Here is a 21,510-nt window from a genome sequence, read left to right as displayed (position 1 = left end):
CTCTTTTTTAAATAAAATCCTTGAATGCATTTTTGAAGCATATTATTTTAAGTTCCCTGCTCTGTTGCTTCTTGGTTGAAAAGAAGTGCAACTAATAAAATAAATGTGCTAGAAGAAATTCCTAACAGCAATGAACAGAAACAATGAGACTGAAAATGTACATTATTGAATAATGGATTTGAATAAAATATGTTAGGAATGAAGTGCTCTCCAAACATGAAAGAAAATGCTGTTTTAAAAAGAGTGGGTTTCTGCTTCCCTGTCACAGTTGGTTTTTTGTGTTGGTATGTTGAGAAAAATAACAGGATTTCTCTAATAATTTGCTTTCTTTTAATAAACTTTCATAGGCCCAGATTCTTCTCTGTTTTAGGGTTGGTTTATGGCATGTCCCTAAAGCTGGTGTAGGCTGCTCAGTCTAATGTGGTCCATTTGTGGAGTGGAGGCAACCTTACAGCTCTGACCTTCCTTAGAAACTCCTTGTTATAGGATTTCACCTCCTGACCCCTAGAGGTGCTGTTTTGTTTTTCGTTCTGTTACGGAACATTGTGACTATGGCACTGAGTAAAGAAAAAGAACCCTCAATCCCTGCTTCCCAAATCAATAAACTTCCACTGAAGACCTAGCAACATTTTCAACCAGGGATGGACCAGCTAACAAAAGATGCCTTTGCCAACCCTGATATGTGTGGTTCTAAATGATATTTAAAAAAACCCACAACATTTTAAAATACTGGAATTAATATTTAGAGTTAAAGTTTGCAGTAGAATGCATTTTGAGGGGCGGGGGGTAATGAGTGCTGTATGTGTATGTGAAGGAGAACATATTCTTTTTTCTTATCATCCAGTCTTTTTTTCCCTCTTGATGTGTGCTCAGTCTCAGCAGATTCCTCTCCATCCTTCCTCAAGCTCCAGCCTACCAGCTGTTTTAGGGGAGGGGAATGGTAATAAAATACATCCAGTTTGCACAATCCTTGTACAATTTAACAAAACATTTTTGGGTTTTTGTTTTGTTACCGCTAGACATTGTGACCTTTGGTTGGTAGTATCTCATCTGCATGCTACAGCAAATAGTCTGTGAAATCTCTATACTTTAGAGGGAGAGAGAATTTTTTCATTTAAATAATTTATAATGATTCCACAGAGTCCATATATATACTTAATCTATGGGATAGAAAGAAGGGAAAGAACTACATTGTTCTGTTTTCCTATAGTGCAGTGTTTACCAAACTTGGGATGCCGCTTGTGTAGGGAAAGCCCCTGCTGGGCCAGGCCAGTTTGTTTACCTGCCGTGTCCATAGGTTTGGCGGATCGCGCCTCCCGCTGGCCGCGGTTTGCTGCTCCAGGCCTATGGGAGCTGTGGGAAGCGATGCAGGCCGAGGGACATACTGGTCATCGCTTCCAGCAGTTCCCATTGGCCTGGAGCAGCGAACTGTGGCCAGTGGGAGCCGCGATCGGCCGGACCTGTGGACGCGGCAGGGTAAACAAACTGGCCTGGCCCGCCAGGGACTTTTTCTGCACGAGGGGCATCCCAAGTTTGGGAAACACTGCTATAATGTGTTTCATTCTGAAGTATAATAAAATGTTTCCCATCCAATTGCTGTCTTTGGATAATAAAAATGCCTTTAAATTCTGTGATCTCAACATACTTTACTAAGCTGAGTGTCGATATCCCCATCTTACAGATTGGAAAAGCGTGGCCTGGAAATCGGATTAGCCCAATGTTGCACACCGAGACAGCGATAGAGATATGAATAAGAACCTAGAGTGTAAACTCTTCCAGGAAGTGTCTGACTTCCTGTATTTTTTTATAGCGCCTTGCATTTTGGGACGTTAATTCTGATCAGGGTCTGTAAATGCTACTAGGAGGTAAATAACATCTCCTGAGGCCCAATCTCCTGCTCTAACCACTAGACCTCATTGCTGCCCACAAATACCAGCATATAGGGTTTGTTATACTTTTAAATTTTGAATTTGAATATATTATTTTAAAATATTGCCTAATCTGGATAAATTATGCCCCATTACTTATTTCATTTCAGTAGGTCTGCATTGACAAAAAATTCCCCATGAGGAAGCGTAGGTGTTGTGAAAGACTGCTAAGCTTCATTGGCAGCTCATGTACAGTAGGGAACAAAAGTACAGTGAGTTAATAGGTAAATGAAATGCACAGCTTCCTGTGTATGCCATGATTGTGTCTCTCTCCAGTTGCACTCAGGGTGTCTATTGAGAAAACTGAAGCTATTGCAAGAGTGTAATGAATTTGCCATCATTTGTACAGTCCTTTAAACCACAAAGGATAGATTTGACTTCCTTTAGAAAAAAAAGGAAAGATCACTCCATACTGATTGTTTTTAAAAGAGCCTTCTTATGTCATTATCACTGGCTGCTCTTTTCATAGGGAATAACATGATTTTCATTCTGTATTACAGAAATGGCTTCAGATATTCCTGGATCAGTGACATTACCGGTTGCACCTATGGCAACAGGACAGATGAGAATGGCAGGATCCATGCCTGCTAGAGGAGGAAAGAGGCGTTCTGGGTAACTTATTTCATTTTATCAGTGGTGAAACTGAAAACTCTGTGCATTCATGATTAAAATGCATACATGTACTAATATGTGTCACAACACTGGCTAGTTGTGTTTTGGTTTTCTTGTCAGCATGTATGTTGTAAGACTGAACTTGCTGGTGTGTGTGCGTGTGTGTGTGTGTGTTGTTTAGTGAGGGGCAGGCGTCAAAAGGTTATGGCGTTACAGATTGACTAAGCATCCATCAGGGATGTGGTCCTGAAACCATTAAGCACATTATACTTACTCAGATGAGTAATCCCATTGGTCTCAATGAGATATCTAATGCAAATAAGTGGAGCAAGATGTGATTCTAGTTGCATATGTAAATTTATCCAAACCTACTCGGTCTGAAAATTGGGCAACTACATATTTTCTACATAAATTTCCAATACAGTATTTCCATTTTCTGCCATAGGGGCAGATACCACAAGTAGATGGGTCTGTCCTATGTTTGCCCCCTAAATATGGGCATGACAGGGCTCATCAAGAGTAAAGATCCTTCAACTGAGGGGCGTCCAATGAGAGAACGCTGATCCAATTCCTGGGAGTTCTCCTCTTGTGATTGTCAGCCAAAGTGTTCTGTCAATTTTAATGGTCTTCTAGGGGAATACAAGAGACAGTAGCTAGGACAGCTGGTCCCACTCCATATGAATAAAAACAGGAGGATCTGGACCGTGTCTTAGACCTGGAATTAAATTGGCAGCCAGATGAGGCATGTGGAGCACTGGTGTAATATGTTCCTTTGATCTGCCTTACCTGTGAAGTGGGCTTCCACATGCTGAGCTAACTGTATGCAGTTGATCTGATTAAATCATGAACTATCCCTTTTGAAAAAGCTACATTTAGTGTTAAAACTGTTGAACACAAAAGCTTTTTCAAGCTTATGCTAAAAAACAAACAACTTTAAAATAAAGATTGCATATTTTTCTAAAGGATCTGCTCTTAGAACTTATTTTGGGGACGTTCCATATGGCCTGTGTATACAGGAGGTCAGAGTAGATAATCACAATAGTCACTTCTGACCTGGAATCTATGGGGAAAAAGAGGAAGCTTTAACATCTTTTTAATGGCTACTGTATGAAGAGTCTAACTTTAACTGTCTTGGACATTTTACGTGACCAGACAAATGATCTCACCGCCGAGCAGCAGCCAGGTCAGCTACTAATGCTAATTACTGAGTAGTGACTGCCAAGGATTCATGTTGCTAAATGTGAAGTCTGCTGGTTATACAAAATATTGTCTTGAAAGGTGAATCAAAAGGTCGTGATCCTGAGTTTTAAATATACAATTTTAAGTATTATCTTTTATATGCAGGAGAATGGGATGGGAGGAGGGAAGGTAAAAAAAGTTTTTATTTAAAAATGTATTTAATATAAAAATTCTCCGAATTAGATATTGTAGGTTTGCTGCTGTACAGAAGGCAATTTTATATCAGTGCATCTTAGTTCTAGATTAGAAGGCCTGCCCTAAGGTGGCAGAGAGCATTTTATTCAGACCTCCAGGGAAAGAATGCCTGGTATGTCTGCCTGCTGTGTCTAATGCATTGTACTTTCTCTTTGAACAAAACTGTAAGAAGCATTTAGTCCTTTCCTTACTCCCCTGGTGATGTATCTGTGTACACCTAACTCCTTGGGCACTTTAGAAATGAATGCTTCAGATCAAACGCAAAGGAATTCAGCCAGCGACATGACCTTCTTTCCAAACTTTGGTGTCTTTTTTGAAAATTGTTCTTTGCTTATAATTGCGGATGCCCTCTGGCAAAATAATTATTGTACAGACTTGAATATATGCCAGTTTAAGCTCATTGTCTATCCAGAAGGTGTTTCTGCAAGGTAAGGATTCTATTCCATTGACAGCTAGAAAATATGTTTTTCCTCTCTGTGGATTATGCCAAATGTTTTGTGGGGAAGAAAAAAAGATAGAAATGCTTAAGATACTCCACTGATGAGGGCAGTTAGAGTATGTAGACTTATTTAAATGTATTTCATTTGCTTATGCTGATTTTTAAAGCCCTTCTCAGTGTAGGCACTGGCTATATTTCAGGCCTCTTTCTGCTGGATTGTTTTATTTTTGGCTGGGTATCTATTTCTTTTAGGGCTCCACTGATTTTTGCCCTTAGGTCAGCAGCTGATTTAGCCTTTGCTATGATGGGCCGTAGGGGATGAAATTTGTTTTCTGCCCGCACCCTCAAGGATAACTACCTCAAACTATCTCTCTCAATCTTTAAACATTACCTAAAATCCATTTTCTCTCGTCTTCCCCACTCAGCTTGCCTTTGTGTTTCTTGCTTGAGCAGGTTTTTAACTTAAAATGTTACTGTATTTTATAATTCTTGTATTATTTATGGCACCCAAGAAAGCTTTTGCATGGGGCACTTTATAAATATAATTATTACTATCTGGCCTTTTCACAACAGCTGAATACTATGTTAAAGAAGAAAACAAGATTTATTCTTATCTCTTCAGTATGAGAGCCCAGGATAGCATATTTTGAGTCCCTTTTTAAAATGGGAATTTTAAAAGAAGACAAAAGGTATTATGTCATTTGTCTTCTGAGAAGTTACTTCTGCTGTATTGCTGACATGCAATTTGCTCTTTCTGAATAGAGGAACTTATCTGTTGGGGTAAGGTGAGTTTGTTGGAATATTTTTTACATGCTGTGCTGTGTTATGCTAAAGGTTAAATAAAACTAATTCCTTATCCTTCTGGGTTTTGCCTCATTCTAAACAATACATATTAGTGAAAGACAACCAGTTAGCATCTCTTACTTTTAAACCCAGTGTTTTTTCAAGATGATCTGAGTTTTTCCATGTCATGTAATTAACATAGCTCTGATTTCCACTTCTACATTTTTAATTTTAAGAACAAAGACCAGAGCTGACATTAATTTTATGCAGCATTTTTACAAGTGTTTTATGAAGTTAGTTTACTTTCTTATTTTTTAAAAAAGCATTGTTTTACATTTGGAATAAAAATGCAGTTACATTGTAGTCTAATAAAGTGATATGTATACATTAAAGTCTAGTATGTTAAAGCCTGATATCGCAGCTCTAGGCACTTAGATACTACAGTGATAAGCACGGTATAAATGCCTAGATTTATTTTCTGTTTGCATTCCAGTCACCCACACAATGTGGTAGATGCTTTCTATACACATGACTGAGTTAAGACTGCCAGTCAGTTCTATCTAGCTGGATAAATACTTGCACGACTAGTTTCACTTATTCCATTGGGATGAGTCCCATGAGTAAGGGCTGCAAGACCAGACCCTACATACACTGTTACCAAGCTTTGCATATTCCAATAATAATAAACTGGACCAAACATAATAAAGCTTGGATGTTATGCTCATGGGAAGATCCAGCTCTCAGTACCCCCCACACCTCCAAACCCCCGAGTGTGTTTTGGCTGGGATCTGGAAAAACTCCACCAAGATAAGAGCCCCTTTAATACCTCTCCATAAGGGAAAGGATTGGGAGTGCTACGCAGTGAAGCATGCTGCAGCTCTGACCCATGTCTCCCCAGCTGGTTTCCTCCAGGGCAAGGGATGTGTAGCGCCCGCAGTAGACTTTTGACTCTCTCCATTGCGCTTCAGTTACCAGTGAGGTTAGGGAAGGATTTGCTTTATAGACAAGAGTCTTGCAGTTGAATCTTCATAGACTGACCCCTGTGCCCATAAAGAGCTCTTTTGACTTCAGTAGCACCAACATAGGTGAAAGGGTCGAAATCAATTGCAGGGACGAGGATCACAGGAGAATTTCAACAAGGTAACATGTACGTTGTTAGAAATATCTCCCATACAGCTGGTCTGAGCACATTCCGAATATTTGGAGAGCCCTCGACTGAAGGCAGCATTGTTATGGAATACCAGATTGGTCATGAATTAGTTGTAAACAATATCTCTGTACAGCTAGCCTTGCTGGTCACTGGAGGTCACTGTTGCTCCACAAAAATAGAAGTGATTCTGAAACAGAACTTAGTAATGATCAGAAGAGCGCAACATGATTTTCAGTGAAAACATCAATGATGAAATCAGACTTCAACCAACCTAATACAGAAACCACTTTTTTTTTTCTATGAGACCTTTTGGGAAAGTGGTTTCCTGACCACTTCCTTTAGAAATGAGCAATCACTCTTGCCATCTGGAAGTATTAATGTGTCTTTTCTAATGAGATTTTCAGTTCTTGTGATGATTTTTTTGTTTTTGTTCTATTTGTACATAGGTTACTGCCATCCAAAGAAGTCTTTTAGAGGGCATCTGATCATTTACATTGTGTAGTTAATCATTTATATTTCGTTCTTTTAGTTTCAAAGAAGTTATTCTACGCCCAGAAGTCACTGTTGTACTCTCTATTCTTTAATATAACTTTTAATTTAAAAAAATTTTTTTTTAATTCAGTGAAACATTTTTTAATATGAAGACCTAAATAATCTTTGCAGTTTCCTTTTGCTATAGCTATAACTTATCACATTTATTATCATAATAAATTTGAGGGCACATGGAATCCAGAATTTCCTAAGTCTTATTGCAGTCATAAATTTTAGAAAACTTTAGAAGTATTTGTGTTGCCTAACAAAAAGTTTTGTGGTTTTTTTTTAATCCGATGTTCCCCATCAGTAAAGCTGGTATAGCAATGCTTGCCAACCTTTATAAAGTATAGAAACATAGCGATGTAAAACTACTTTCTATTTTAAGTAATAATGTTATTACATGACTTTGTAGTGGCTAAAAGTCACTAATTCGTTTAATCTAGGTCTGTAGTGATTGAAAATCATCAGCATCTAAGGGCTCCCTGATGACCTGTGTGAAATGAGTTGGTGATCTTGGTTTCTAAAGGACAAGTCCAAAAACCACCACAGTTACAATCAGTTAAGACTGATTGGCAGCCAGATTTAGCAGAGGCCAAGAAACTATTAGTTGTAGACATTAATCTACTGCTCCCTCTCACTGTTATATATGAACTCTCCAGGCCTGGGTAAAAGCATGTGAGCAGGACAGTGTGGGGAAGCCTATATGACTGTTGACCCCCTTCTGTATTATGTGGATAACAGAACTTCATTATGTATCGGCCTGACCCAAAGAAACCCATTGAAATTCATGGAAAGACTCCTATTTATTTTCAGTGGGCTTTGGATCAGGCCTGAGGTCTGCTAATCCAGCACACTTCAAAAGAACTACATTTCACTTAAAATTAAGAAGAAAATAACAGCAATGCAGATTTTTGTTGACAATGTTAATTTAGCTCTTGGCTTATTAAATAATGATTACTTATTCAAAAGTTTTGCTTTTTCAGAATGGACTTTGATGATGAAGATGGGGAAGGTCCCAGCAAATTTTCAAGGTGAGCTTTTATAAGTACCTGGCTAACTGATTGGCTTTTATGATGCAGGAAGACAACTAGCAAACTACTAATAGTGACAAAACTACAGTCACAGAGGCTGAAATGTGTTTGGTGTCTCCTAGTGCTAATGGATTGGCTTGAACTGCATTGGCAGCATCTTCTGTGTCTGCAAATTAGGCATACCACATTCTGGAACATAATAGTAGGTTGATATCTACTAGGTCTCAGCCCACAGAGTGTCAAGCCCTGCAGGAACTATTTAATGAGCAGATTTTTTCAGATAAATCTGCTTAGTTTAGTTGTCGCCTCACAACACTCAGAATGCATTCTGCTTCATCCCATGAAATGTTACATATATCACAGAAAAAATTTCAGATGAGGAAATTTTGTGACTTTTAGTCAACTTTGAGAGATGAGTGCTCATTATTCTTGTTTGCTGAATTTGTCTTTCTGCCACTGAAAATATTTCCTGTTTATTGAATGAGTTTTATATTGCTTATGATAGTTCTAATTTTTAAACTGATGATTAAAATATTCTGCCAGATTCTACTTTCAATATTGTGTGTGTCTTGAGCAGTAATATAATAGTCCAGTAAAGTTAAAACAAAAGTTAAGTGACATTGCTATCCTTCACCTTTCATTTCACTTTTGGTTACATTGTTTTCAGTTACCCATTAGAAAAATATGGGACACGCCGTGTGTTATTCAGAAGCCCACTACTATTACTCACATTGAAGTTAGAACCATGATAACAGCCATGATTAATCACAGTTGTCATTAATAGGGTTCTAGAACAGTTTTCCTGCCTAATATTGATAATATTGTGTTAGAACCACATTCTAAAACTGTTACTGGCTTACCTAGTAAGGTCAGCAGTAGCTCTGTTTCGCTAGTGCTGTTCTCAGAGAGGATATCCAAATCCACCTTTTTGAGTGGTATTTTAAAAATGTGAGTGTTAAAGAACTTCACAGACTTTAAGTGCCTTCGGCAGCAGCTACGGAAGTAAAATATTATTATACTGAGCTGATTTGTGCATGCAGATATCTGTTCGCATGCGAAAATGTAGGGTTTTGTGGGAATAGTGGTGCATATGTACTTTGCATGACGCCACTCATTGCCAGAGCCTTTGAAAATTTGACCCTGTGGGTCCTGTTTTTATTTTTATTGGAACCATATTCTTATCTAACATTAAATTCAAGTGCTTATGTGTCTGAAGACAGAATTTGGTTCTTAATGGTTTTTAGTGCTTCAGCACCTTAACTCTGTACTCTTTTTGGGAAAGTGCAACATTTTATTTTTTTTCCATCTAATAGCATTCGCTATTTAGAGATGCAGGCACTCTCCATTGAGCCTATCCTTTCCCTTTGTTTTCAGGGCATGACCACATCCCAGAAAGCAAAGTAAAATAGAGGAAGTAGCATTTTATCTTGTAGTCAGTACAAAATAAGGACCTGATCCTGAGATTATTGGCATGAATGGCGACTACAGGATGTAACCTTAAGGCAAAACACACCACTTCAGTCCTGCTTGAGCTCTATTTTGAGGATTTAAATATGACTCAATGAAAATGGAAATGTGAGTGTAAGGCTGAAAAAAAAACTGGCTGAAGAGCTCACAAGACAATGTAGTACCTACATGTACTTTTGACTCACTTAAAAAAAAAATTGTCTACACTTCAAGTTAATGGTGACCCTTTTAAGTTTTCAAAAAAAAAAAGAAAAGAAAAGGTTATTTATACTGTACTTCCCATGAAAGCTTTGAAGGATTAAAGTTACTAATAAATTAAGGTGTGGTGCCTTTGTATTTATCATGGCAAAGCGACAATTATAATATAGAACTAATGCTCTTTATTTTCAGAAAAGCATTTAGTGCTATTATTGAGTTCTTAACAACCCATAGTTTTTGGTTTATTTGTCTCAACTTTGCAAAAAATAAATATTCATTGGGACCAGGTATTTTGATTTATTTCCAACAGTAGGATATCTTCTTTTAGCTATTGTTTTATTTCTTGTCTATATTAAGAAATACTGATTCCAAATGATGAATATATATTTAGAAAAGAGAAAGAAAAAGGGTGATATAAGTAATGTTTTATGCCCCTGATTGCCTTTTGGAAAACACTACAAAAAGGATAAAGTCCTACCTACATTTAAGACAGAGGTGAAACTTCCATTGACTTCAGTTGCATTGGGATTTCACTCAAAATATTTAGTCTAATTTAATTTATAAATTATAATATATAACTTGATATAATTTATTATAAATTCCTGTTACCTGATTGACCATATTTCAGTCCTTTAATATAACAGAAATTAAGAAGTTTTATTTCTTGTATTTGACACATGAGCATAACTCTATACTTGTCTCAAGAACTCTCACACCTAGTAGGTGTCTATACGGTTATGCTTTATTTCTCCATACAACCCTCAGTTTATCTATCTAGATCTTTTTTTTAAAAAAAAGGCCCTGTATGTAAAACTGGTGCATTTACACCAGCTGAGGAGCTGGCTCTGTATATAAGGTATATAACTCATGAGTATAACCAGATTTTGGGAGGCAGAGGGAGTTTCTAGTGATCTTAGCAAGGGATCATAGCTATACACATTAACATTAAACACTACCTCTATGCAGAAGGACACTACACATTTTTGCTATTGCTTCTGATGCAAAAGCAGAATTCCACTTTGTTGGAGGGCATGAGAAGGGCACCAGATGTGGAAGGCAACTTTGCTACATCTGGAATAGAATAGAAAGCACATAGATGTGCACTAACACATGTGTTAACGCCTTCATTGGCCTGGAAAATTAAAAGGACTGTGGGAGTTGGGAGGATATCTTATGCAACCCATTTTAAACTGTTCCTTTTCTTTCTTATAACTTTATTTTTGGCATGTACATATTTGGGTCTATGTAGAAAGTTAACTTTGCAAGTGTACAGAACATTTTAATTGTAGCATATTAACAGCTTTTTATTAGTGAAATATTCTCTTTATATATAATAACCTTTGAATAGGGTTCACTGAAGAGAAGATTTGTGCTTTTAAATTGCTCAGGCAATAAACAGAAAAGATACCTATTTAAGTATGATTGATTAATCAGTGGTAGTAACCCATGGATATTCCTGCTTGAATAGTAGGTTCTAGGCTTCTATCCTCTGTAGGCTGCAAACACTAGAATGCAACAATTATACGCTCTAGGGAGGTTAGTATTGGCTCAGGTGTAATCAGGGCTGGCGCTTGCATTTAGGAGGCTTAGGCAGTCACCTAGGGCGCCAGCATTATTAGGGGGCGGCATTTTGCTGGAGGGGGCGGCAGGCGGCTCTAGTGGAGCTGCTGCAGTGGTGCCTGTGGACAGTCGGCTGCTCGCGTGGCTGTGGTGGACCTCCCGCAGGCACAACTGCGGCAGCTCCACCGGAGCCGCAGGAGCAGCCGACCGTCCGCAGGCAGGACGCGGAGCCAGGGGACCAGCGCGCAGGGCGGCGAAATGGCCATGCGCCTAGGGCGCTCAAACCCTTAGCGCCGGTCCTGGGTGTAATACTATTTAGCCTTCTGAAAACTATACACAAGGAAGTAGGTCTGAGATTCAGTCCGGAAGAGGTCATTGGTGATATCTACGCCTTGTGAAATGACAGACTCTTGCACCAAACACAGTATGTAATTTCTAATACAGGGAGGCGGATGGTCATCTGGTGTAAATCCGTATAGCTCCATTGACTTGAGTGGAGCTATACTGACTTACGCCAGCTGATGATCTGGCCCAGGATCTCATAAAGAATACTTGGTGGAGTGTACAGTGTCCGTATTAAAGCTTTTTGCAAAGGTGTCCATAAAATAATGAACTGTTTTTGGATATCTCTGTCTTTCTACAATTTGTGTGTGTCGTCACTGCCCTCTACTGAGTGCTATGGGTAGTGGATGCAGCCTGCTGAAGATATCTCTACTACAGCTGTGCAACCAGGAATATTTCACGGGTTACTCTTAGTAACAGACTAATGGCGCTTTATACAACTTTCTCAAGCAATAAAGAAAAAAGCTCTAATATTTTAAGTGAGTTTTGACCATTGTCATATTAATACACAAGAAGAGTTTTTAACAACTGGTTCCTGGTCATTCAAAAAGTTTCACCAGAGTCCCCTTTTCCTTTCTGTTCCATCATTCCCATATTATCATGCTTTTCTTGGTATAATTTATAGTAGTTTGCAATTGCAAGGGTTGTCTTCGCCTTCTACTTTGTGTTGACTTTCTAGTTTTGCATAAGCCTTTTAAATTTACCTATCATATTTTGTTTACAGGTATGATGATGATCAAATCTCTGGTGATAAGGAAAAATTTGCAAGGTAGGCGTGTTCTGTAGAGATCCTCTGCTGAGAGAAAAGAAGGGGGATAGTCGTATCCAAAATTTCTTAGTCTGTGCACCTTAGCTTAGAGAGCTGGTTATTTTGTTTCTAGGTGGGAAGATGATCAAAGTACTGCTGATGCAGAGAGGATGGCCAGGTAGGAACAAGGAAAATCTCATATATTTTGCCCCTTTTATTTTACATGATAACATTCCGACTGATCACAAATCAGTAAGGTTCACTTATCTGGAGACTGATCCGAAGCCCATTAAAGTCAATAGTAGACTTCCCATCTACTTTTGACTTTGGATCAGCCCCTTAGGGCCAGATTTAATACTCTCAAAAACATTCTTTAAAAACCAGTTAGGAATTATAAATCCAGGACTCCATCTTCTAAACCTGTTCGTGAATGTAAATTTCCAGAATCTGTGTTCCTTCTTGCTATCTACTAAGCTCAACTTTAGTGAGTTCCAGGTCAATGTCAGATTTATTTGTTTGGTCAGACCCTTTACTGACCTATGGATTAATGTCATACAATTAAAGTTTTAAAATAATATATACCATGGAATGTTGGATTTTTGTCACTGTTTACATGCAGTGGGTCCTGTTGTCCGTTGGTTACTCTGTATGTGATTGTTTTTAACTCTGCAGTGTGGTTGTAGCAATGTCGATCCCAGGATATTAGAAAGACAAGTTGGGTGAGGTAATATCTTTTATTGGACCAGCTTCTGTTGGTCAGAGAGACAATCTTTTGCGCTCACACAGAACTCTCATATCTAATCTCTCTGGAGTATCCTGGGATTAACATGCTACACCATCTCACATACAGACAGTTGAGAATCTATCACATTCTTCCTAATGAAGAATCTGTTTCAAACAAAGTATACAGTAACCTTAACAAAAGAGAGAGGTTGTATTTTATTGAACCATTAAAGGATGACATTGCAATACACTTGTTTGAATTGTATATTCATTGATGCTTTACTCCTACGTTAAGCAGCGTGTTTGTCACAGAACTCACAGATTCCGTGACTTTCCATGATCTCCATGACTTCTGCAGTGACCAGTGGTTCAGGCCAGCAGCTGCAGTTTGGGTGTTTGGGAGGGAGTTGGGGCAGGAGGTGCGAGGCGGCGCTTACCTGGGTGATAGTGGTGGGGGGGTCCTCCAGCTCCCACCAGCATGTCCCTGCAGTGCGTAGGCGGAGTGACCAGAGAGCTCGGTGTGCTGCCAGCGCCTGCAGGTGCTGCCCCCCAAAGCTCTCATTGGCTGCGGTTCCCGGCCAATGGGAGCTGTGGAGCCGGCGCTTGTGGCAGGAGCAGTGCACAGAGCCCCCCAAGCCACCCCTCCCTATAGGAGCTGCAGGGATATGTGGAGCTGGGTAGGGAGCCCCGCCAACCCTCTCTCCCCCCCCCCCGACCCTCCAACAGCAGCGAGAGTCCCAGGTTGCTTGCTGCCGCTCGCCTACCCCCCAGCACCAGCGGGGGTCCAGGGCCACCTGAGGCCCAAATTTTAGTTAGGGGTATATAGTACAAGTCATGGAGAGGTCACGGTTTGTGAATTTTTGTTTACTGCCCGTGACCTGTCCCTGACTTTTACTAAGAATACCTGTGACTGAAATGTAGACTTATTCATAAGGTCCTTATTGATATCAGTGGGAATTGTGAATGTGGAAACAGAACTCTAAAATATGTTGATTCTGTTACAGTGACTGCGACATGTAATACCTACATATGATACTCTGCACATATGATGCATCTTCCAAAGCAAGACAAGCCAATGCACTCCAACTCTTCTAGATGTTCTACGATCTTGCTTGTTTACTAGAGTATTTCAAAGGGAAACATTGCAACTGGGATACCGACCCTAAATTTTAAAAAAAGCTTAGCTGTGAAAAGTGGCTGAAAAGTATTCTGTACTTTGCTTAGTCCACTTCCAAGAGTCACTCCCTAATTATTCAGCCCTGAGTTATGCTAAATCAGAATAAATTAATATCTTCCAATACTGCATGTTGTACCTATCAACGTTACTGGATTCTCCATGTGGTAATCTGCAATTTCACATCTTGTTGGATCAATCAGTAATCCCACAAAAAAACTCCATACAACTCATTGAAATCAGTGGAAGAAGCTGCTTTGACATCAGAAGTGGCATGCACCTTTTCCTGGGCATGCCTGTAGGTAGTTACTACTTTACAGGTACAGTATGCTGGTGCCATGTCAAAAAATAAAGAAATGCTCCTCCATGATGCAGCTTAGTTTTCTAGGTTCAGTAGGTCAGTTCCTCAGCTGATGTAAATGGTTCAACTCCATTTGATTTTGATTTACACTAGCTGAGGATCTGGCTCACACATCCTAATTTATATACAATATTGACAGCTGATAATCGAAAAACCCTGAAATGCAACTGGCCAACTCAGTGGTGTATTTATTGTTACGTGCTGAGAACTTTGGAAGTAAAATTTAAATGACTCAGTGATCGTCCTTGTGGTAGGGTCTTGGGAAGTATGAAGTGGAGGAAAAAAAAACCCCTTAATGTACTGGATACTCGTTTTCATAATTTGATAGGTGGACTGAGAGAAGTCTTTTGCCATGAAAATTAATGTCTGTATGCTAAGGCTGGGGTTTTCACAGAATGGAAATTATGCATCTAACCTCTCTGAAAATCACACCCTAAATCCTGAAGTCTTTACACAATTTTTAACTCTGTTATTTATCAGGTAAAATTCCCATCGACTTTAATGATAGTTACGACTGAGTAAAGACTTTAAGATGTGGCCTTTATAATTATAAATGTTGTCACTCATAGAAGACAAAGTAAAACCAAAGCTTCTGATAATGTTTTCTTTTGAATATTTTTTTGAGCACAGTATTGGTATTGAGGAACTCCTGAATACCAATACTTTCTTCTAATCCCAGCTCTAGCTTTCTTTGGCTTCCTCAGACTTCCTTTGTAGCTATAATCAAGTTATTTAACCTCTGTGAAACAGGGTTATTGTGAAGATGCTCTAGGTATCTGTGTAAGTCTCACTGAAGATAAAAAGCACTATATTAGTGTTGAATATTGTCATAGTTATTTCATTACTATACTTAGTTGTTCTCTTATATAATTACCTGTTCAGTGTCTGGCATATCAGGACCTACTTTACCTTTAATATTTGGTTTAGATATTGTATTTACTTGTAATACAAAATATGGTCCCAATCTTGCAATCTGATCCCTGAAGTCTGGGGTGCGGGAGCATAGAGGTTGAGATCTGCTGCGTAGGATTACAGAATTGGGTCTATATCACCATTACAAAATTTTAGTCAGAGCTGTTGCTTACTGTAGACCTGAAATCCATGTAGGGGCTCCCACTGATTTAATCAGAAGCTGGATCAGGTTCTATATTAATACAAGCAACACCTCACTAAGGCCCTTACAGTAGGAGGCACAGAGCATCTCTTGAAAGGTGGGACTTCCCCTGGAGTTGACAGCCCTCAGCACATCACATTCTTTTCTGTCTGCTGATCTAAACCAAGTGAGGTATAATTGCTAGGGGGTTAGAGCCAGCAGCTGGCAGTTCAGAAATCTGGATTCTTTTCTCCGCTCTGCCACTGACTTACTCTGTGACCTTAGGCAAGTCATATTTAACCGTCACATGCCTCAGTTTCCCCACCTGTAAAATGGGGGATAATAATGCTTACCTTTGTAAAGCGTTTTGATCTCCTTGGATGAAAGATGCTACACAGGTACAAAGTATTATTATCATTTATAATACCAAATGGAAATTCCTATACTGATCTTGTCTTGCTTTGTCTGTTGGCTTGATCTTTCTTTAAATGTTTAGGGAGAATCATAGTGAAATTGAAAGACGCAGGAGAAATAAGATGACACAGTATATCACCGAGCTGTCAGATATGGTGCCCACCTGCAGTGCATTGGCCCGTAAACCCGACAAGCTGACAATTCTGCGTATGGCTGTTTCGCACATGAAGTCTATGAGGGGCACCGGGAATAAATCTACTGATGGGGCATATAAGCCTTCTTTCCTAACAGAACAGGTAGTTGCTTCATAAATGTTATTTCTTCTGGGCTAAATAATCCTGTTATTTTGAGAGGTGGGATAGAGAGGTCAGTTTGTGTTTTTCTTGCTTCATTTAGTGAGAGGCACACAATCCCAGGTGTGAGCACAGACAGATTTGGAGAAAATTCAGATTTGGATCTGCACTATATGGCTAGCCCCCATCTGTAAAAACTCAGAACTGGAGAGCTTGGATCTGAACTTACGAAACTCCTCTCTATTTTCATTTTGGCTACAAGGAAGAAGATGTAACTGGTATTTCAAGGGAGCCCAGGTTCAGCCTTATCCACTGGAAACTCCTCATGCCTGCTGGTACTTTTGAAACCAGAGGACCGTAGCTTACATACTTTTGCTCTTAACAGTAAAGTTCTTATATATGCAAAGAAATGGCTTGAAGCAATACATATTTCTGTTAGACAAATACCAGCAGCTGCTGAGCTTTCAGTGCTCATCTCTCTATGTACTTTTTATGATGGGTTTGATCCCTTTGGGGTGTCTCGTGACGTGCTGGGATGCCACTGAGTCAGACTGTTCTGCCAGCCTGGGTCCCCTTCACCTGGCCTTGCTGGGTTAGGTTCACAAGCCTCTTCTGGCCAAGCACACAGGCAGGGCTGCACCCAGCTGCACAGAGAGACAGAGACCGGCTCTGGAAAGATTCAGTCTTAGGGGCTCACCCCAACAGTCTGGTACCCACTCTCGTTAAGGGGTGCAAACCCAAAGGTTTTGTGAAAGTCGCCCCCTCCCTCAGTGTGGAGGGAGATATGCACAACACCTTGCCCTCCCCCCACCTGTTAGAAATTACATAAACTGGGTTATATTATAAACAAGCAATACATTTATTAACTACAAAAAGTGAATTTTAAGTGAATATAAGCGGTAGCAGACAGAACAAAGCAGTTACTGACCAAATACAGCAAAATATGCAAACTAAGCTCAATATGTTTAAGAAACAGGTTACAAAATGTAAATTCTCACCCTAAATATTATTTTAGGCAGGTTGCAAAGTTTCCGTGGTTCAGAGTTCCAGTTATTTCTTTTCAGACTGGATTCCTGTCTCAGTCTGGACTCTCCCCCCCACCCCCCTGCCTTTCCTTCAGGTGGCTTTAGCTGTCTTTCTTCTTGGGCAGACAGGCCATGTAGAGGAAGAGTCCCATTTACTTTCTTCCCCACCCTTAAATAGGATTTTCATAAGGTGGGAATCCTTTGTTTCCCAAACTTGACCTCCCTTCCCTTCCAGTGGAAAGTTACGAGAAGTCCAGGTAATGTTTAGTTTCACGTAACAAGACCACCTGACTCTGTAGTATCACAGCATCCATGACTCAGTGGCAATATGAAGCCTTGCAGGAAAGCCATACCTTTTCACAGTCCGTTGTCCTTGCTAATGGGCCATCCATTGTTGTACTGAAGAGTTAACAGTGGGTGTCACCCAAAGTAGTGTAGTTGAAATACAGATACATAGTCAATATTCCTAACTTCAGATACAGAAATGATACAGGCATACACATAGGATAATCACATTCAGTAAACTATAACCGTTCCAATGATACCTTACAAGACCCATCTTCTGCATAAAGTACATCTCAGGTACATCATATTCATATTGTAAGCATATTTTTATAAAGAATATGGAGTGAAACATAACACTTTTATCTTGAGTCTCTCTGAATTTGCTTCTGAGGGACTGCAAATATTGTCACTTGACTCGTCTTGTTACCTCTGTATAAGCTTGAAAGCCTGTCTCTCAGCAACAGAAGTTGGTCCAATGAAATATATCACCTCACTCACCTTGTTGCTCTTCTTTAGGGCAGACTAGTCACTTTTCATCGTATCATTTTTTTTGAGGCTTACAGAATGGCTCACACGTTTTTGCTATTTCCAACTGTGTTAATAATGGATTTAAAATGGGGTTATAAATCCTTTAGAAGTTGCAGCTAATATAGAGGGAGGTGGGCCACTTTAACAAAATCATCTTATTTTTAGTTGGTGTTTCAGAAATTGATACACTGACACTGTAGTGAAAGATAAGATACATGTCAGCAGAAGCATGTAGTTTATTAGCAGTATTTCTGATAGCTGTGACAGCTCTTTAAGACAATGGTATCAGTTTACCAGACTAAGATCTCTTCCTTATCACCCAGTACCATTCACCGTCTGTTCAATTTTGTGCTCTCCAACCCACAATGGAGCTTGGAATTTCCCTAAACTGTATCTTGCTATCTAAGCTCTATTGTAGATCAATGTGAGAGACTAAATGTGAGATGTACAGTGGGTGGACAGCAGGGTCTAGAACAGACCTGCATTGTATAGGCACCCTGCCTCCACCATAAGTAACAGTCTCAAAAGTCTGAAGTAGCAGCACTCAGAGACCCTTATTTAAGAGACTGAAATATTAAATCAAGACAATAAAGTGGACAATGAAAGAGACAGGCTTGAGAAACCTTGTTTGTTGCTATACAAGTTTCAATTGCAACAGATTTTTGGGTGGGTGTTAAGAAGGGAGTCTGAGTAAACAGAAATAAAAGATAGGACCATGTTTTTCGCTCCTCATCAACCCATTTTTGCACAACTGATTGCTTCCGCCAAAGTGGCTGTACATTTTTTTTTTTTTTTTTTTTTTTTTTAATACATGCAAAGAACAGATTGCGTGCACTGGTCAATCTGTTGGGTGACTAACTGCCCAGGTTGTGCGTGCAACAGTGAACATTAGGCACACAAAAAAGGTGAGGTGCTCTTTAACAGGAACACTGAGCTCTGTGCGTAAAAGGAGGCTGTTTGAAAACTGGCCCTTAGCATTCAGATAATTCAGGGAATGGAAAAGGTCAGTAGTGACCCTCTTTTCCTATGTGGAAAAATTCTACAGAATTTGATAGAGATTAATAATCTTTCAGTAATTTTTTTTTATTATGTCTGCTGTAGTTTCTATTGGAATGTTTTAAAAAAACATATCGTTCCTTATGAGATTTTACAGATTTTTGAATAATATCTAAAAGATCATATTACACTTCAAAAGAATCCTGTTGATTTAAACTCTGTTAAATTGTATAGAACATTTCAATAAGGATGGAAATGTTGTATTATCTTCAGCGTGTCATTTTTCCTGTCTGTGCCTTTCTTTATGATACTCACTTTGGAGGGGAGTTTTGTAGCTTAGTTAGTTAATTTTTCTAAACTGCATTGAGCTCATTAGATAAAACATGTTGTAGTTACTAAGATTAACAATTTTTGTTTCATTACGAAATTGGATGCATTGTTATATCAGTACCACATTGAAAATGTGAGTCACTTATTATTTGACTAGCCATTCAGATCACAAAAGTGTTGAGTTGAGGGTGACAAATGTATTCTTTAATTCTCTCTTCTTGCTGTCCTTCTAATTAAATCCTGTCTTTGCAAGGAACTGAAACATCTTATCCTTGAGGCTGCAGATGGATTCCTGTTTGTAGTTGCAGCTGAGACCGGGAGAGTCATCTACGTATCGGATTCCGTTACTCCAGTGCTGAACCAGCCACAGTCGGAGTGGTTTGGCAGCACACTCTATGAGCAGGTTCATCCAGATGATGTGGAAAAGCTGAGAGAGCAACTGTGTACATCTGAAAACTCTATGACAGGTCAGATATATCTGATATGCGCTTCGTTGTATTATGGTCCCCTTCTGAGCTCAGCTGAAGTTCAAACTCCCAGTTAAAGCCCAGGTCAGTTTAGCCTTTTTTAATCTATGAATAACGGTAATTCAGTGAGATTAGGCTGCTGTTGTCTTGCTGGCAGTGCGATGATGCTGGTGAGCTTATTCATTTATGTGTGTTGTTACAATCTGCTCCCCACTTACTTGACTTCAGGTTTGGCTTGTAGACACTGCCCCCTCCCACCCTTAACTTAACTGTACCTTCACGTCTCTGGCTTGCCCAGGTGTGGATTCTGTGTTTTCCTTCCTTACTCTCTGATCTTTTTAGCTTCTTCACAAATGTGTTTTCTGTATGCCTGTGTCTATTTTGAAATCTGAAATAAAACTTTTAGAAAAGTGTGAAAAATTATATGGTCTGTTAAGAAGAACCATATTCAAAAGATTTAATGCTTGGCAGCTCACTCAGAATCACGTGGTTTTTTAACAAGACATTTGCTGCTCTTAGCTAGTGTGTGATTTACAACATACTTTGTGGTTTTCTACTTTTCAGTTAAAACGTGCATAGCTTTATCTTGTAATTGTGGCATGTAAAGCCATGAAGACTGAGTGCCGCCAATCATAGATGTGACCTTCCTTATTAGGGCATAGGGCAGCTGTGTTGGAACTAGCAAGACTGAGCTAAATCCCATTTTCACTGAAACTTGTAAAGCAGAAAACCAGAATTACTTAAAGAATGTGTAGGCTTGTTCCTTTTGTCTAGCCATGCAGTATGTGTATGTCTGAGGAATACTCAGGCTAAAGAAAAATACTAGAGCTGTGCAAAATGTTCACAACAAAACTCCAAACAAGGCAAAACTTACATGGTTTTCACTTCCTTAGGAAATCAAACTTCTGACCTTGTTTGCTGGAAGTTTTGCTGTTTCATAACTGAAAGGTCTGTGGCCCAGTTTCAAGTGAACCTGGGCACAATTTACAGCTTCCATATCAAAAACGTGCCAAATTCATGGTTCCATGGGGTTTTGGAGTCATGGGGTTTTGGCAAAGATTTGCTTTATTCAAATCAGAAACTCAAAGCAAAATTCAACTGTGAAAATCCATATGGATCAAAATCAAGAGAATGTTGACAGGAACCCTTGCAGACTGCTGAGATCCACATAGCTCTAAAACTGTGTGGTTTGTTTATTAAAAAAAAAAATAGCACACATGTTCCTATTGCATATAGCACTTAATACAGAGCATTCCCTTTTAAGAAGCAATTATCCCAGAGTCTCACTTAACGCTTCGAGGTGGATCTTCAAAAGCTCTTAGCTCCGTTCAGACAGGAGCAAGGTTAGATCAATCCTGAGCACTTTTGAAAATTCAGCTCTTAATATATTTATGCATTTTTAAACTTGTGCTGCTTTTTCGTTGAATGTGCCTTTGCATGGAGAAAAAAACATTCAAAAACTGAACACGTTTGGGGTCAAATCCTCTCCCTGAAAAAGTCCCTTTGAGCTACTAGATCAGCATAAAGGGATTTATATCTGCCCTAAATGGACAGCTGAGGATTCCCCAAATCCAAGGACATTTTCAGCTGATATA

The 21,510-nt window shown here is 39.3% G+C and overlaps 1 protein-coding gene across 8 annotated transcripts in view; it reads left to right on the top strand.

Annotated features, from left to right (window-relative positions):
• ARNT2 (aryl hydrocarbon receptor nuclear translocator 2) overlaps positions 1-21,510 on the top strand; it is a 131,511-nt gene that overhangs the window by 26,083 nt on the left and 83,918 nt on the right. For 4 of the 8 annotated variants that reach the window (XM_050967805.1, XM_050967806.1, XM_050967804.1 and 1 more), the window contains exons 2-7: positions 2,429-2,540; positions 7,864-7,911; positions 12,203-12,247; positions 12,360-12,404; positions 16,074-16,287; positions 19,702-19,915. In XM_050967805.1, the coding sequence (XP_050823762.1) occupies positions 2,429-2,540; positions 7,864-7,911; positions 12,203-12,247; positions 12,360-12,404; positions 16,074-16,287; positions 19,702-19,915 (678 nt within the window). The remainder of the gene's footprint in view (positions 1-2,428; positions 2,541-7,863; positions 7,912-12,202; positions 12,248-12,359; positions 12,405-16,073; positions 16,288-19,701; positions 19,916-21,510) is intronic. The other 4 variants (XM_050967811.1, XM_050967810.1, XM_050967809.1 and 1 more) reach the window with 3 other exon arrangements.

This window comes from Gopherus flavomarginatus, chromosome 9 (genome assembly GCF_025201925.1).
Source record: "Gopherus flavomarginatus isolate rGopFla2 chromosome 9, rGopFla2.mat.asm, whole genome shotgun sequence".
Classification (NCBI taxonomy): domain Eukaryota; kingdom Metazoa; phylum Chordata; order Testudines; family Testudinidae; genus Gopherus; species Gopherus flavomarginatus.
The sequence above is the reverse complement of the archived record's forward strand: the minus strand, read 5'-3'. Positions and strand labels throughout refer to the sequence as shown.